The sequence below is a fragment of the Juglans regia genome, chromosome 13 (assembly GCF_001411555.2).
Source record: "Juglans regia cultivar Chandler chromosome 13, Walnut 2.0, whole genome shotgun sequence".
Lineage (NCBI taxonomy): Eukaryota > Viridiplantae > Streptophyta > Magnoliopsida > Fagales > Juglandaceae > Juglans > Juglans regia.
The window spans coordinates 3,262,327-3,280,586 of record NC_049913.1 but is presented as its reverse complement, the minus strand read 5'-3'; the positions used below and the strand labels follow the sequence as shown (position 1 = coordinate 3,280,586).

General features: G+C 35.0%; 2 protein-coding genes across 3 annotated transcripts; one reads left to right on the top strand and one right to left on the bottom strand.

Annotated features, from left to right (window-relative positions):
• Nucleotides 1-1,602: 1,602 nt before the first annotated feature.
• Nucleotides 1,603-8,062, bottom strand: LOC109007676 (pumilio homolog 5-like). Of its 2 annotated transcripts, none has more exons than XM_018987449.2 (6): nt 5,983-8,062; nt 5,731-5,893; nt 3,471-3,634; nt 2,464-2,722; nt 1,988-2,096; nt 1,603-1,893 (listed from the first exon to the last, which is right to left on the bottom strand). In XM_018987449.2, the coding sequence occupies exons 1-5, from the start codon at nt 7,614-7,616 to the stop codon at nt 1,989-1,991; spliced, it is 2,328 nt and encodes a 775-aa protein (XP_018842994.1). In that variant the 5' UTR covers nt 7,617-8,062; the 3' UTR covers nt 1,603-1,893; nt 1,988. The 2 variants fall into 2 exon arrangements, with proteins under 2 accessions (XP_018842994.1, XP_018842993.1); XM_018987448.2 differs by having other exon boundaries at nt 1,993-2,096.
• Nucleotides 8,063-12,260: 4,198 nt separating this feature from the next.
• Nucleotides 12,261-15,060, top strand: LOC109007675. The gene is made up of 3 exons (XM_035684002.1): nt 12,261-12,531; nt 13,719-13,875; nt 14,759-15,060. Exons 1-3 carry the CDS (start codon nt 12,352-12,354, stop codon nt 14,890-14,892), a joined length of 471 nt encoding a protein of 156 aa, XP_035539895.1. The 5' UTR covers nt 12,261-12,351; the 3' UTR covers nt 14,893-15,060.
• The last annotated feature ends 3,200 nt before the right edge of the window (nt 15,061-18,260 follow it).

Here is an 18,260-nt window from a genome sequence, read left to right as displayed (position 1 = left end):
CTTTAAATCTGGATTTTGGGCATGTACACAGGGAGTTATGCTTGTTCATTTTCCCCACGCCATAGCTGTGTTTTATATGCTGTGTTGCTATGTTTCATTTTCCCCATGCCATAACTTATTCATTTTAGGCATGTACCGATGTACGCATGGATAAGAAGCACTAAATCTCTGCTTCCTAGCATATGTTTTATAGCATATCTTTGTCTATTTGTCATAAGCAGAATATAAATTTTTATGAAGAGTCCCATTTTTTCAAAGTTTGATCAAAATCACATGAGCCAATAACCACCACCCAAAAAAAAAAAAAAGGAAATTTTGGTTATTGTGCTTTGATTTGGTTGATATTCACCAATTGTTCTTTTATTTTCCTGTTTAGAAATAATACTATGTTATTGGCGATAATTTGTTTACACATGAAGGTTCCAACTTCATATTTATAGCATATCTTTTACCCAGAACAATGGAAGAATGACAGGGAAGTTGATGGTGGTACCGCGTCAGACTGCGTGGTGGCTGTCAGTGGTGTTGGGCTACTGGCATGTACGTAGGGAGGGCGGCAAAATGGTTGTGGGTGGCGACGACTGGTGGAGAATAACAACGGGGCTGTGGTCTGGGTTGCATGCATGTGATGGAGAGGAAACATATTGTAAGGTATTTTGGGCAACAATAGGATGTAGTCATCCTCATGGACTTATTTCCTTTAATGTTGAGATGTCAATTGCCTATTGGGTGCCAATTTACACTCAAGAACGGTCGGTATCGCTCTAAAGCGGAACTCCAAAAAGAATAGTAGATAACATTACTCTTTCATTCTCAAAACGTCATTAAAAATCCTTTGATTTTGAAACTAGGTAAAAATATAAGACTTAAAATTTAAGATGAGAAATAAAAATATTTTATCTATATAGTGAAATAGAAGGAGAAAAAAATATAAATGAAGTCGTCATATAAGCGTAAATGTAAAAGGAAAATGCATTCTACATCCAACTCTTGGGAGTCAATATGTAATCCAAAGAGAATGTCTACTTTGTCTCCCAAGTTAACACTTCCATTTGACCGCTGGTCAAAATTCTTTTTTTTTTTTTTTTACTTAATGATTAAAAAAGTAATTTTAAGTGTATTGATGTATTTTTTTTATTTTTTAAATATATTTAAATATGTTAAAAAAATATAATAAAAAAAAAAAAGAAAAAAAAAATTTACGCTGTGCATACCGCTCAGCGGTCAAAATGGGGCGGCGTAGTAGCCGCACCCAATCCAAAAACTGTTGGAAGATTCCATGGGAATTAGGAAAATGTTCGATGTTAATAGAGCTTGACAGAGACACCGGTGAATCGGTGATGTAGTATCTACTGCAGAAGCAAGCAATGAGACAGCAACTACCCTAACTACCATTTCAGCGCCTCCCTCTACATACTGTATCAGCCATTAACATTTAGCAGCCAACACCCCATTCAAGAGTTGGCTAAACTGACCCACTACTCCTATTTGTTGTTCATGGCTACCTCTCATTACCAGCATAACCTCAGCTCACAGACTCAGTATGAATGAATTTTCATGTGCAAGAGGACATAACATGCGTATACAAAATCAAATAGAAAATGACAGAAAAAGCATCCGAATTTGTACAGCAACAGCAACAGCAACAGCAACCGGATCCTAAACGATTTATACTGTACAAAAATACAGTGAAAGTCCGACAATGAACGAAACGAAAATATCCAAAACATAGGTCAACAACACAACAAAAAAATACATGATGTCCAGGATTAGACTGGAAGCAAAATTGGTTTATCTTCCCCACTCAGGTCAGCACATGGAGGCCATTTTGTGCAGTCCTGAACATGAATTCTTTGTCCGGTTATCAGCATCAGACTTTACAGATTAAAATTTCTACAGATAGATATGAATGGTAGTGGAAGAGTTAACATGCTAGTGATGGTGTAGAATAACAACACTAATTCAAATGGAGAAAATGTGAATGTACATCACTTCTTCAAAAGCTTCTGAGAGAAAATCTTCTTAGAATACGGGCTGTTGCGTGAAATTGCTTTGTGGGACTCGATTTCTTCAACCAGTAAATTGTGTGCAGGACCCTGACAAGAAAAAAACCAGTACATTATTGAAGAAGAGATAATCTAGTTCTTAGTAATATGACTAAGACATCTAGAAGCACCATTTTTCTTCTGATATACATGCACGAAACAGAAAACTAGGACTAATTGATGAATAAATACTGAACAACTCTAATTCATTTAATAAAACATTTAGATGGCATGGCATTATCAAACAATATTTTATCCCTTTTAATGAGATAAATGGACTTTATTCTTTTTTCCTTCCAGAAAACTGAGGCCAAACAAGATTTGCCCCGTGACAACCTATTCATGTCTAAAATTCAACATAGAGTTATTTACATTATTTGTTTTTTCTAAAAAAAAAATTCAAATTTGATTCTCATACCTCAGAAACGCGAAGAGCTGTTTGAACAACGTAGTTCGCATGTGGATGTTGGAGCAGCTGTTCGAAGTGTGAAACAGAGAGCAATTCATAAATGATTCTTGATCGGATTTCATCATTGAATACATCAAGACATTTCTCAACCACATGGCTGCTGAACTTCTGTGTTGAGAGGTTCACATAGTTCCCTTCAAATTGGGAGGTCAACTTTGAAGTGGCATAAGGGATTCTTAACTCCAAGATAAACTGAACGACATAATTTCTGAAAAGAAGAAGAAGAAGAAAACCAAAATGGTACTAAGGAGAAAGGGCAGTCAACAAAAGCATTAAAACTTTTCAAGAATTTGGACAACATGTTCCACGGATTCACTCTAAGAAACCAAATGACAAAAATAACTGTCATAAGAAAGTAATAAAAAAACATTAAACACAACAAATTTTCATAAACATTCACAGCTGCACGATCCCCTATATGCATGTCCACAAAACGAGGTTCAAAACTTCAAAGGACATAAATGGACATTACACGGATAAGTAAATGTTTTTCAAATGCATTTCCATTATGATAGGCCATTTTATTACAATGTAACAACAAGATGATGATGATCACAATTAACATACACATAGAGTTTGGATTGGAGGCTTATAAGAATGCAGCTACTATACATTTACAGTAATTATATGAAAGCTAAGTCTTTATCATTAGCTTAGCAGGAGACATTGGCTCCATGCAAAGAGGTCCTAGTCTGAAACCCAAACAGATCTTTCTAGTGTGCATGTCTACCAACTTCCCAATTCAAAAACAGCTTGGCCACCCAATATTTAACTCTAGATTCATCAAATTATCATGAACTAAACATGGTTTGGCATGGGACATGTTTTCTGTACTAAGAATAACTCAAAGAAGAAGTTTTTGATTTATTGACACTTGAACAAAGCAAGTGTTATGTCCTTTAGCTAAAAATATAATCAGTAATTACTAATAGAGTCGCAATTTTCATGTTGATTACCCATACGCATCTTGAGCAAGCAGAAGTCCATTGGAAGATATTTCAGCAACCAAGTTTTCTTGAAGCTCCCCAGTTGAATGACTGATGCATCGTTGTAAAACACAGCATCCATGTTGATGAGTTCCAAGGTCAACACAATACTTTGCAGCAGCAACAAATATAAACTGCCAAATATAGATATAAAGGGAAGTGTAAACTATATATGAAGAGAAAGTTCGCATGATAATACGCAGAAACTGCATACAAAATTATGGCTCTTAACACTCTAATTTTCTTTTGGCCACAAGGTGAGGGGAAGGGAGAGAATGTGATTCTAACACTAGTAACCAAATCTGATTCGCATCTATAAGAACGTTTTTTCAGTCACAGAACAATTAAGGCCTTCTGATCCATGTGTTCATAGTAAATTAGCACACCAACTTAATCAGAATAGATTCCTCAATCTTGGAGCAAGTATTACAAGCATTTACAGTTTCTAATGGCACCCACAACAAAAATCATTGGGAGACTGGTGAACTATCATCGACTCTTTCCTGGAAGTTGCATTTTATCTGTGGTAGAAGGGTCAATTAAACTAATTTTCACATTGATAAAGCTCTTTATCATCTTATGTTTATACTGATATGCGCACAATCAGGTGTCAGTCTGGTGAACAGAGGGAATGCCCTAACTATATGTAAAAGAAGCTTCTAGAGATATTCTATAAAAAAAATCATCATGCAAGGATTGTGTTGCTTTAAACTAGGCATATATGGCCCCAAAAGGCAATACTCCTTCAACATATATCATATGGTTGATTACTATATCCCATTGATAGCTATAGGAGCTAAACTTTCCTTTTCTGTTTCCAACCAGAAAGATGGAAGCACCAAGTCCAACTTCTGGCCAAAGAAACTTGTATCGAACAAGGGCATCCTTGTTTTCTTGCTACATCTTGTCGACATTCCTTCTATAATCATTGAAAAAGACTTTCTGGCCACAAGGGCATTCAATATATAAGGAGAATTTGGATGAAACTATAATCCTATATCAGATGTTCCCTCTAGGACCTCCCTGGTTTCAATGGCTAAATTTAATTCTCTATTCCCCCTATTGTTGCCAAGTACTCGAAATATGTACAAGATGGCATGTAGAAACATCTAACAGGCCACTCATTTCGTATTTTTAAAATACAAAATCTTTGTTTATACACACACACACATATCACTTCTGGTTCGATGTGTTCATACAATCTCAGCTCTTCTTAGTATACAGAACTATGACTGATTTATTTTGCAAAGAATGATTTACATTTTTGAGTGCAATATGTCATAGAGGATGAAGGCAAGATCCAACAAAATCTTGAAAACGTAACTCAGATTCTTCTAGATATTGCAACCTACCATACCATGCAATTTACACAGTAATCAGTAAGATTTTATGACAAAAAAAATGACCTCAATAGCAGTAAATGACAATCTATCCTCAAACATGAGGCCTGATTATATCATTCCTGCGTGCAGTTAAATATGCTACAGACTATCAAACAATTAATAAATAAATTCACACTCAATATCAGTTGACTTAATTCTCTCTTTTCTGCGAAGCCATGTCAAACTAAAAGCATACATAAGATGACAATGCAGTGGACTATCATAAACCAGATGAGTACATATATTCTCATTTGGAATATTTTGCCGCACTTGCCAAAATCTCATGATTTAAACATCGCATAAGTAAATGTATTGAGAGTAGAGGAGTAGCTAGTCAACTGTCTTTGATTAAACATTTGTTTTCTCATCAATAACTAACCATGACATGGATTGTTTTCCATTCTGGAAATTAATTTTGCATAAGATGAAAACACAACTTCATTCTGCATTCACATTTGCAAGGTAAAATAAAAAGTGAATTCTTCCATGTGATTCTAATTTAAAAGAACAGTTATCATCACAAAACAGTCACAAGAAAATTGTAAATAACTGCCATATGTATTTTCTAACAAATTTGATATTACAAAATTGGAGCTTCATAACTTATAGAGAGAGAGTATATCAGACTTTAAGGGACGCATGATTATCAGTTTAAAGATGTGCATTAAGATAAGTGATAAAAAACCAATCCAATGGTTTGCTAACAAATTTATTACAGTTGTGCACAGATCAGGCTTACTAGAGCATATTCTACATTCATGTCAACCATGGTGATATGAAACCATGGTGATATGATGCATGTCTTTACCAAGCAAATCCTGGCAATTTAAGAAGATTAATCGCTTCACCTTGTTATGCTCAATGCCAAGGCATTGTAAGCAACGCTGGACCACATGATTTCCGTTGAGGTCTTTGACAAGAGCAAGAAACCCTGGTTCAAGGGCCGATATCACCAGTGCGATCTCATGCCTGGTTTTGAGAGTCTCAATAACCTTCTGTACCACACGAGTTCTGATAGAAAAAAGTGTTAAAATAGATATAAGAAAAGGTCATAGATATAAGAAAAGGTAATATGAAGATACATTATGCTCATGACTTACCCATGGGGGTCTAAAGAGATTCTGACAAGCTGCCCTGGTTCTTCAGTTACCTTGAGCAGGATCTGCTTTCTCTGTTCCTCATTACACACATCCAAAAACTTCTGCATGAGGTAATTCCCAAAGGGATTCATCATAAGTTCAGCTACATGGTCGATGATCTCATTAAATACAATTTGCACTTCTTTTGGAGTACTCCCATCAAATATCCTTTGCAAAAATCGACAACCATGCTGATCCTTTGCTAGCAAATAGATGAAGCCTTGAGCATCAGCCAAGGAGTTATAACTAGGAGGTAGAGAGAATGGGCAACATATCCTAGTACTCCGAGCATTATCACAAATTCCTGCACTTTGATGCCGACCATCTAGATGTGACCTTCCTACATGCTTGCTCGCACCAATTTCATGCAAGGTTCCCTTACTCTGACCCCTTGAACGATCAAATCCCTTGCTGCCTGCATGATTTAAAGCCTCACCTTGAAAAATGAAGCTCTCCTCGCCAGTAACAGACTCGAGACCAGCTTGTGGGATGCTCAGGTTTGGAGAAATCATTGTCCTTCCACTAGATAGTGGCAGGCCAAAGGGTAGCATGTTTTCAACACTCAGATGAGGAGGCCTCGGGTTAGTCAATGCAGGAGAATTGGCCAGAGTCAATATACCTCTTTCTTCATTTAAATTCATCCCATCTTGTCTTGCATATAATAGAGACTCAACCATTGGCAGTCCACTCAAAGAAGTGGTAAGATTCGATACCGGACTCCCTCTCAGGTAATACTTTCCTGTCTGCTCTTTTGTTTTCTGCCTCGGATATTTCATCGAGCTATTGCAGTAATTGAACTGAGGTAAAAAATTATCGGGCTGTCTGGGGGACAATCTCGACCCCAATGAATTAGCCCTTTCATATTCTTGCTGCAATCCGGACAATGTCGAGCGCCTCTGACCATCAGAACTTGTAGAACTTAATGGAACAGGGGATTGAAGGCCCATATAATTAGAAAATCCTCTCCCGACATTGCTGTAGTCCCCATATTCATCGGTGTTAATTTGGTTACTCCCACTGGAAGAACAATCACGATAGAGATGCCTATCCCGGTCTATCAAGTAATCTCTTAAATTTAAAAAATGCTCTTTTCCGTTGCCAATATACACTTCACTAAAATTTCTACACAGACTCAGTTCATCAATCAAACTCTCGTCGGTCTTCGTCCTAATAGATGAATCGGGGATTTTGTAATCCAAGCATAATCCATCTGAGTAGTGGAAAGGCGTATGGGGTTTAGGCTCTTCTAATGGAGGTGGGGTAGGTGATCCATTGTCAGAGAAAGAATTCCCGCCAGAGCATAAGGTTGAGGAAGAGCCATCTGAATGCAAAGACAGCCCACTAACAGGAGATGATGCACATGTATGCTTATAATGCCATGAAGGGTCATCATAACATATACCATACATGCCCTGAGTTTTCTGACTTACCAAAGGCCCATGGCCAAGGCCGACACGATGAGTATCGTTGCGTTGTTGATGCAGATGATGATTATGATGGATATTGCGTGATGTTGCATAAGGGATCTCGCCCAACAACGTTTCGAGCTCTTCATCATTCTTCATGTTTTCTCCAATCTCAACTCTTTCAAACATCAAACAAGCAAACAAACAACAAGAAGCGACAACAACAAAAATAGAAACACACGCAGCAGAGAACGAGACCACAAACCAATCAAACCCTTCAATCCCCGGAATCAGAAAACCCACACCAGACAGTGATTCACAAACGCTAAATACCAAATACCCAGAAGAGATTACCAATTTCTATCATCTGGGTGTTGCTCAGAAATCGAAATGAATGTGGTTTTTGTTTGTGATGTTGTGAGAAACATTTCGATCGCATTTCATTCCGATAAAAATCATCTCATTTGGGTCCTGGGTTTTCTTTGAGAGGAGTTGGTGAAGCATGCAAAGATTGAAGGATTTTACATACGGTTTACTGAGGGACCGTAGATACACACACATACACCCCCACCCGGTACGGTCTCTCACGCCATTAAAGCTGAAGAGCAAGAGACGCTATATGGCCCGGCCCCAATAGAAATATACACACACACACGATGTTTATATATATATACAATATTATAACGCACAGAGAGCAAAGCGACGCAAACACACGTACCGGCACAGACACTATACTGTTTGAGTCTCAACACACTATTTTAAAAGCATTTTACTTTCATACTTTTTTGCCACAATTTTTAATCTGAAAATTATGACGCCTGATTGACACTCCTTTGCGATGCGTGTAGAGCACGCCCAAAAGCGAGTGTGGGACCCAGCCCGTTCAACCTCGCATTGAACATCTGTCACTCCGAGCTTCAGTGCTTGACTCGATGTCTCTGCAGATATACTATATCTATGGGGGCGGCGCGTGGAGAAAGAGTTTCTTGCTAAAATAAACTATTTTTTAGTATTAATTATTAATACTCATTTAATAATTAGTGAGAATTCAATTCGGAAGATTTTGTTTTTATTTGCTTTGATTTTACTGTTATTCGTATCCATCTCTCAACAACCCATCCCAATTTCTCTCCTCAAATAACGGATTTCGAATATATCTCAATAACTTTTTGAATTTCTTTATGACGAAATCACCAGACCCTTGAGCTATTCTTCCTGTTAAGTTTTTAAATAATAAAAATAATTTTTTCCTTGGTAAGTTTCGTATGTTTTTTTTTTTATCATTAAATATCAAATAAAAAATAATAATTATAAAATATGCAAGTCTAGTATATTTTTTTTCAAACAAAATAAATAAATATAAAACTCACATAAAAAAATTAATTTTTTAATATTAGATCTCATTATTTTTTAAATAAAGTGCACGAAACTTATACAACTTATGACTATATCTAATATTACTAAAAAAATATTAAATTTCCTACCAATATATTTTTCTCGAAAAATACTTTAACCACTTTATAAAAATAAACTCACAAATCAACGCAGTTTAATATGATATATTAGATTGTAAAATTATTTTTATTATAAAATAGACTTAACAGATTGTATAAAATCACGTCAATTTATAAATTTAATTTTATAAAACTCCTTTATTACTGAAGCACTTCTCTTTTGAACAAAGGATGCAAAAGTATGTTGTCTCTACCCACTACACACATATATACATTCACACACAATATATATACATGTATATACATATTAGAGATTTAATTATGACTTGTAAAAACGAAAAATGCTTAGTCATTAAGGAGAACATCTTATTTTGAGAGTAGACCACCAATGCTTTCTAACAGCACAACTTATGTATTAAGTTTTGATACACTCAAATAAAGAATTAGTTATCTATTTAAATATAATAATTAAAGATACTTTTAACCGTCTAAATTAATATATTATTAATAAAAATATGCCTACGAATTGTCCATTTTCCATGCATTCTTGACCTTTTCTTGCTTTTCCCTTTTTTAAATTATCTTTCTCAAAGTTCCATCTTTTACACCAATATATTAATTTAGGCTCTCGTTTTAATCCAAAAAAATAAATTTTATAAATAATAATGAAATAAATTATGAATAATAATAAAATAGTTTGAGTTAAGATTTTTAATGAAATTTTGAGAAATAAGAGAAATATAAATTGAATAAAAATAATAATTTATTATTATTATTATATAATTTTTATTTTGAAATTTAAAAATTTTTTAATTATTTTTTATTTAAAAGTTTAAGAAAAATTTAATGATTAGATAATAATTATATAAAAAAATTATAAATTTGAAATTGAAGGATAAACCAGCCCTACGGATATGGTTTTGGAGTCACATAAAAAGTCGCGGTATTTATGATTAATTTTGACATAATTCCCATATCTGATTTGGAATTTTCGACGTTCACGCCCTTCTCCCGTAAGAAATATATAAACCCAATTTTCCTTTCCTGTAAATAAAAAAATAAGACAAAAAAAAAAAGCGGTCAAAAAGAGCAGTGACGTGGCCACCAGAGACACTGCCAACCTTGATGCAAGGTGGCTGCTCCTTGATCCGTATTTGCTTGGTCCCCAAGATAGGGATATGTTGGGCATTTGAATCCGTTCCAAGGGGCAAGTAACGTCAACAAAAGTTGAAAAGAAGGATCGTATTCATGCTGTCAGGCATAACGAACGAATCGACGAAGTTTGCGAACAAAATTACGTACACGTACGCATACAATAACCCATACAAATAGTGATTGTAGGCTTAACTTAGCCGGAAAGCGATAAACCTCTTGGGGCCCTCAGGTTGATTCGCATAATGGGTCCATGCCTGCATATCTGCATGCTTTCAAATGAATGTCTGACACGTGTACACCCTTGTACCTTATGAATCGAAAAAATCGAAACGAACTGCAACATTCTCGTCGTAGACTCGTTTGACTCGCTCGCCCAAACCTTTTTTCTTTATATATATAATAAAAACAAATTATACTGTTATTATAATTTAATTTATAACATAAAATTCTAAATTTTACATTTTATAAATTAAAATGATGTACTATAAATAAAAATAACTCTTAAAATAATAAAAAACCCCACCGCCCAGGAGTAGACATTTGACTTTGTTAGAACACTCTTATTAGATTAATCAAAATTAAATGATAATTTTGATGAATATAAAAAAAATTTAATTTTTGATTATTTTATTTATATAAATTTCTATATTGAAATAGCTATTTTTTTTATTATATAATAATAAAATAATATAAGATAAATTTAATTTTGATTATTCACATTAAATCTCTATATTAGATTATATATTTATTCATTATATGATAATGAATAACTAATAATTTTAAAAATATTTAATTTTTTAATTATTAATTTATTTAATTTAATCATATTTTACTATTTTACTTATTATATGTTAATTAATAATTATATTCTTATTAAATTAATATATCACTAAATCAAATTAATATATTAATTATGATAAAAATATGTGATAGAAAGAAATGAAGAGAGAAATAATTAATAAAATATATATTTGATGTATGTACAGTAACCTTTAAATTTAGAAAAACTTTTAAAAGTCACTGTAGCTAAATTCTAAATATTTAAAATTTGACTAATCCAATGTTAGCATATTTTACTCTTTAATAACTAAATACTCATTAGATTTAACTTTTCGCTAATTCAATGAGAGTGCTCTTAGTAGTAAAATATATATTATTTATGAAAAATTTTATTTATAGTCCTAAGTGGGAAATTGTTTGTGCAATCTTATTAGTGAATAAAGATAAAAGAATAAAAAAATTATTTTAATTTTAAATTTTTTTAGATATAACTGTATAGATTTATATAAACGATCACTGTGTATAAACTAACGCTTTATTTATATGCTCATAAAATCCCAAATGCTTAAAAGAAGAAAAGAAGAAGAAGCAGCAGCAAGAAATGTAACGGAGCATAGTGCAGAGGGTAAAGTTGGAAAGAGGAATGGGTAAAAGGTTGGAAAAAGAACGAAGATCAGACGTGGAACGTCCTCTTTTGTGGCCAGACGCCATGATAATTGTAGCACAAACGGCTGGTCGAAAAGGACATATTTGGAATGAAGCAACTCTGTTTAGCTGCAGAGCACCCACGTAAAAGCAACGAGGGATCAATTCTTAAAATAGCTTGGTCGTAAAGCACCCTTCGGCCTTCAGTTCCTACATCTATATTTTAAGTTTAAACTCCGTTGCTGCCTTCTTTCTCATGGCTTGGCTGTAATATTGTATCTCCTGCAAAATGATCCAGAAATATATATTTTAAATACTTGCCTAGCCTTTCTACCCACTCTTAACGGTGGATAATTTTTTAAATAAATAATAATTTTTTTTTTGGCAGTATTGTCTTGCTGGCAGAATTCCTTTAAAAAAAGATAAATCCTTAAAAATATTACATAAAAATAAACTCACAAATTAATATGATTTGATGTGATACGTCAGATTATAAAGTTACTTTTATTAAAAAATAGATCTAACGAATCCCATGAAATCATATCAGTTTATATTTATGTATGTAGCAGTTCTCTTAAAAAAATTAAATAAACTCGAGACTCACATGAAAAAATTTTAATTTTTTTTTAAATATTGTCTGTATACTCTAAAGCTATATATAGCATTAGGAAAAAATATATTTAAATATTTTTATTAACATTCCGATCGTTGTTTAGACCCGTAATAAGCTATACACTGGGCCTATGAAAAATCAATACGGCCTATATCCTCTTTATTTATTATGGAATGTGAATCTCTATGGCCCACTCTAGCAGAGCGTAGCCCAATAGAAACTTGTAAAGCCCAATAAAGCTTGCTGCTATGGCTTTTTTCCAAGGGATCTGAGGAACATGGCAACGGAGGAGAAGAGCAAAGGAAGCGAGAGATGGACGGGAGCCATAACCAATCTGACGGAGATGGCTTCGAATCTGGAATCACTTCAGAAATTACTCCTCAAGAAATCCGTCTTTGTCGATGAAGAGACCTTTGCCAAAGCGTCTCTCAGCTCCGAACAAGCCCGTACCATCAAGGTTGGTCACTCCTTGTTTGGACTTAGATTTTGCGATCCAATTCATCCCTTTCTTTATTATCCTGATTTCTTTCCGTTTTGAATGAAATTGCGTGATTCTGTTTGATTTGAGCTGTATTTGCGGAAGAAAGGCGAATCCATGTTCATGTTGATAGTGATTATTGACTTCGTTGGTTTTACAAACTGTATTTTTGTTTCGTTCTTTCTTTCTCAAGTTGTTTTCCATGGCTTTCATGGATATGAGTCCCAGGTTTTGATTGATGTACGAGTTATGGATGATGTAGATGAATTGAGTAGTTATAGATTGTTTGATAATACTTGGTCCATGACGCGTCAGATTTCGTAATTGAGATTCGACGAGATACGCATGTATTTGGTTTAATCAAGTCCACGCACTAAACTTTGTATGCGTCGTTGTTAATTCGCTATATTCATACACCCAAATCAATTCATTTATACGCCATTAGGTTTATAAGATTATCCAATCACTTTTTTGGACGTATCAAAACTTAAAATAAACCCAGCCCAAATGATCTGTCACTTCGCGACAGCAACTGAAGAAAATGCATCGGTAATCTAGCAAATGTATGAATTTATTAAGATAAAAACGTTTTGGTTGGATGTAGTTCTGTTTCGGTTTTGGGATGATCTGGATTGGTATTTGAGTGAATCTTTGGCTTATTTTGGTGGGACTGATCCCAGTTACTCTCTCAATGACCTTTTTTCTCAAAATCCCTCTTTTCCTCTCAAGATCACCCTCTTGACCTCCAAATCTTGGAGTTGAAAGCTAGAGACCCTTGAACCTGAATGTGTTCATGTATCAACTAGTGTGTTACCATGGCCCTAATGATTCAAAATGGTTAGAAGGATCTAATGGCCCCAATAACTCTCAACAATAGGATTTACAAGCAATTTTTATTGGATCTTCCTTATATTTTTCCTCATTCGGGGTGAACTTGATTTTTTTGCAGAATAACTAAAATAAGATTGTTTTTAAATCATTGGTAAGTGGTCTTCAATTTACTGGGTTCATAGTATTTTGTTGCATGTTATTTATTACTATGCATTGGTAGCATACACATGTTTGTCTTCCACAAATAGCTGCAAGAAGTACTTATGCAGTTTCATGAAACTTACATATCGCAGTTTCAGGAATCTTACATATTGCAGTCTACACTGTCTCTCTAGGTTCTTGAACAAAGGGTAGAGACTTTGGAAAGAGAACTTGATGCGGCCATTACGGCTGCTGCTCATGCTCGTTCTGAGAAACGTCAGGCTGAAGCAGCTCAGAAAGCTGCTGAATTACATGCACAAGAGGTTACAAAAGAGCTTGAGAACACCACAAGTATGTTGTATCCTAGTCGTCCCATTCTCCTTATAATAGATTAACAAGAACAATAAACTGGGAATTACTTACCCACCCCCTCCCTCCACCTCATGTGCATGCATTTAAAAAGGCTTTGTTCAAACTGTGAACCATTTTTTCTTATATTAACATCCAAGTTCCTTGATAAAAGATTGAGGCATGCTGATACACAAACTGTCTTGTAGTAATTGCATTCAATAATTTTCACATCCTAATCCTGAGATAACTGGCTGGGTTATAACATGATAGCCCCTCAACTGTTGCTCCATACATGGAGGAAAATGATTAGTGCTCTTTTGTTTTCGAATCTGTCAATGGATTAAGGATGAATGAGGTAAGTACAGCCTGGAGTAGCAAGCTACTCCATCCAAGTTCTCATTGTAATGAGCCAAATGGCAATTGGTGGATGGCAAAGGATGGCACGGAGTGAGCATCTCCTTTCCCCTCCGTGCCCTGCCTAAATGAGTTCCCTCTCAATATCCTCCGTAAATCCAGGTCTGGGTAGCCTTTCTTCCCTGAAATTCACCAAGACAAAAGTACTGTGTCCGTCCTGCCCCTGCTCAGTTAACCAAAGTCTACCAAACCCTTTGGGCTACAACACTTTGGCAATGTATCAGAAATTGATAGTCTGCAAATGGTTGGTTGGAAATTTTTCTAATTATGTTTCAAATACAATTGCTTAGGTTAGAAAATGTAAATGCTTCAATCGATAGAAACATGTATATATGGTTTAGAAGTCGGGGGTGCAAATTGATACTGTTGAAATTTCAAAATGTCTTTCAATTATGGTCCATTTCTGGAGTTTATCAGTGCAATTACCCCCAAAATAAAATTTCACGTAGCACATTATTGATGGCTGCAGAGGTATTTGAGCTACACATGGAAGAGTTGCGTGCAAGGCAGGATGAAATCTCAAAGCGTGATAAGGACATTAAACTCTTGGAAGCTATTATTCAAACACTTGGTGGAAAAGATTCACATTCTACACACGGGTAAATCGTACTGCTCTTCCGAGCATAGTTTGTGTTACCTATGTTCTATGTAAATTCACAGGAACGTTGAACATCTGTACTCTTTTAGATACTGAATACTTTTGTTTTCACACGGATTATTAATGATCAATTACTTGATATATACGAGTTGAATTGACTGTCCTTGATGAAAGGAAAGACTAAAGTGAATTCATTGAAAGTGTTTATTTCTTTTGGCATAAAACATTTTCTACGGGAAAATCTTTTCACTGTTGATATCGAGTTTTGGACTTTACGGTCAATGGCGGCCAGATGGCTTGGAGATAACGGAAGAACAAAACTTTCATCACATCAATGATAAAAAAAATTAAAAGATTTAAAGGAGACAACATTGGCATGGTTCGACATAAGGATTACGCCTAGCTGCAAAAAGTCCGACCAGGGCAAATCATCCTATGTAAACATGGATGAGATTACAAGATGGAGCACTTGAGCTCCTTGCAATGGTGTTTTTTTTTTTTTTTTTCTCTTTTTTTGGTTTCACTCTAGTCTTGTAGCTTTTGTCTCTCTCTCTCTCTCTCTCTCTCTCTTTTTGAAATACAAAAAAATTCTTTCTCCCTCTGATCACAACGTCTTCGCCCCTCTTATGCAGATAACATTGTCTTGCTTGTTTTAATGGAAAAGGGTGCCTCTCTTGCTTATTCATTATCGCTTGCTTTTACTGTAATAGACCCAATCACAAGCATGGATTCTTCAAAGCTCAACTTGTGCTTTGCAAGAACAGTAATGAATCAAATCTATCGTCTGCCTACTTAACACACGAATTCTCATCATTTTAACTACATTAGTCTCTGCGTTGCCTTAGTCTACACACACATATTGACCTGAGGCACCAAGATGGCGATTCTCTGACCTCTGAGAGTACAGATTCTAGAAAAAGAACTTGCAACAGTACCCGAATGATTTCTTTCAAAAATTCCAAGTGTCTAGAGTCGACCCCGACAAGAATATAGACGCTTTGAAAATCATGGGTGATGGAAAGGAAAACAAACAAGCAAAACAAGGAAATCAAAGTATCTTCGAAAAAAAAAAAAAAAAGGAAATTAAAGGAAAGTGATTGGTGCGTATATATTTTGGGGCATTTGTGGTTCCCAGTCAAATTGGGAACCGTCCCTGCATCTCTTGGCCAGAATAGGAGGGTCCCTCTTCATGATCATTGTCTATCTCTATCCTCTGGCTAGGCTAGCTTGAACCCATTTTCCCATCCATAGTCAAAAGGTTTTAATGCATGGGCCAAATTAGGGGAAGAAGTTGAAAATAAGGTGGTTCATTTTTCTTGACAAGAAATAGTATCTTCTGGAATTCATGATTGGGTAGAGTTACGTACTATGCCATCCAAAATTGTCCACTTGATGTAAATTGTATTATTTTTTTTTTTTGTCTTTTTTTTAAATATTTTTAAACATTTTTAAAAACTAAAAAAAGTAATATATTAATAGTTACTTCCTTAATTATTAAGTAAAAAAAATTAAAAATAAAATAAAATATATGAATGGTCAAATTGAGAGGGCAAACTTAAGGAGACATATAAGTATCATTTTCCTTCATGATTATTTGTGCATGCCTCGTCAATATTGGTGGTGTTAATTAGTGTTGTTTGAAAAGAAACGAATTCAGTATTGTAGTAATTCTCATAACTATGACTTTTAATTAAAGAGCTTATAATTAATTCATTCAAAAGCATGCATATTATATATTGTGGATTAATTCTAGCTATAGCTAACTTGTACGTACAAACTGATCAGAGTACTCATTCTAATTGTATATATATTAAGACGATTCTAGTACTTATATATACAATATATATATATATATATATATATATATATTTATGTATATGATGATTCACATCGATCGGGACTTTGAATTTTATGCTTCGATCGCACCTTCAGTAGTACCTATATATATGGCTGGTCGGTCCCTTGAGCACGAAGGCCACCATCAAAATTAAGTATGTTGGACTACTACTCCCCTGATATTGATCAAAATTAGCAAGTAGGATTCGTTTCTCGAACGTCAATGACTACTGACTGATCAGCAAGTCAAAAAAAAACGTCGGTAATTGGAGGGACCGGTACTCGACCAGCTACAATATCGTGTCTGAAACCGATAGAGAGGCTTTCAGAATCAACAACACATGCCCGTTATATTTGACCTAGTAATGGAAAAATGAATCCTATAACTACTATAGATCAATGGTCCTTGTATAATTACTTATATATATATATATATATATATAAACAAAACTCATTAATTATGACCATTTATCCTAAGTACTCATAACGTGTTAGAAAACAAGAGGGAGACATGTTTGCTCAAAATTTGATGTCTTTGTATTCAACTTTTTATAAATAAATAGATGGTACATGAAGAGCCTTAGTATAAAAAGTTATACATAAGGTAAGTAGACTAATTTGATATACTCATAAAATTAAGGTAATTCCTGATTTTGTGCAAGCTAAATCTTCTGTCAATACTCTCCCTCAAGTTGGTGCATGGAGATCCGCAATGCCCATCTTGCGAGAGAAATGATGAAAAAGTTCTTGTCCTAAAGTTTTGGTGAAGATATCGACAACTTGCTCATTTGAAGAAGTATGAATAGTTTTGAGGAGGCTCGAGCGAATTTTATCGCGAATAATTTGGCATTAATCAATCTCAATATGTTTGGTACGCTCATGAAATACAGGATTATGTGCAATGTAGAGTGCAGATTGATTGTCGCAAGGCTTAGGATGAGAGATGCTAAGATCATTGAGAAGTTGCTTCAACCATGTGAGTTCGCAGGTGGTAACGACCATAGCTCGATATTCAACTTCAGCAGAAGATCGAGCAACAGTAATCTATTTCTTGATACGCCATGAGATCGGATTGACGCCTAATTGAATGAAGTAGTCTGTGGTAGAGCGGTATGTGGTGGGGCAGCTTGCCCAATCAAAATCAGTATAAGCTGTAACCTGAAGACTGCTAAAGGAGGAGAAGAAAATGTCTTAACCGGGACTCCCCTTAAGGTAACGGAGAACACGAGTAGCAGTAGTCATGTGAGAGACACGAGGAGCGCGCATGAATTGACTAAGAATGTTGACTGCATAGACAATGTTAGGTCGAGTGATGATGGTCAAGTAGATGAGACAATCAACCAAGCGACAATAAAGGCAATGATCAGGGAGGAGAGTGACACATTGATTGTTGAGCTTCAAATGTTGTTCCATAGGAAAAGAAGCGGTTCGAGCACCAAGTTGGCCACTGTCAGAAAATATGTCGAGAGTATATTTGCACTGATTGAGAAATATGCCTTTGTGAGAGCAAGCAACTTCGAGTCCAAGAAAATATTTC

What these genes read in the sequence shown, in the direction of transcription:
- LOC109007676 (XM_018987448.2), bottom strand. Translation starts at nt 7,616, where the DNA reads ATGTTTGAAAGAGTTGAGATTGGAGAAAACATGAAGAATGATGAAGAG. An exon ending in TTGGCATTGAGCATAACAAG is followed by an intron (nt 3,635 to 5,730) that starts GTGAAGCGATTA and finishes TATATTTGGCAG; the next exon opens with TTTATATTTGTTGCTGCTGC. An exon ending in CAGCTCTTCGCGTTTCTGAG is followed by an intron (nt 2,097 to 2,463) that starts GTATGAGAATCA and finishes TTTTCTTGTCAG; the next exon opens with GGTCCTGCACACAATTTACT.
- LOC109007675 (XM_035684002.1), top strand. Translation starts at nt 12,352, where the DNA reads ATGGCAACGGAGGAGAAGAGCAAAGGAAGCGAGAGATGGACGGGAGCC. An exon ending in AACAAGCCCGTACCATCAAG is followed by an intron (nt 12,532 to 13,718) that starts GTTGGTCACTCC and finishes CTGTCTCTCTAG; the next exon opens with GTTCTTGAACAAAGGGTAGA. An exon ending in AGAGCTTGAGAACACCACAA is followed by an intron (nt 13,876 to 14,758) that starts GTATGTTGTATC and finishes TGATGGCTGCAG; the next exon opens with AGGTATTTGAGCTACACATG.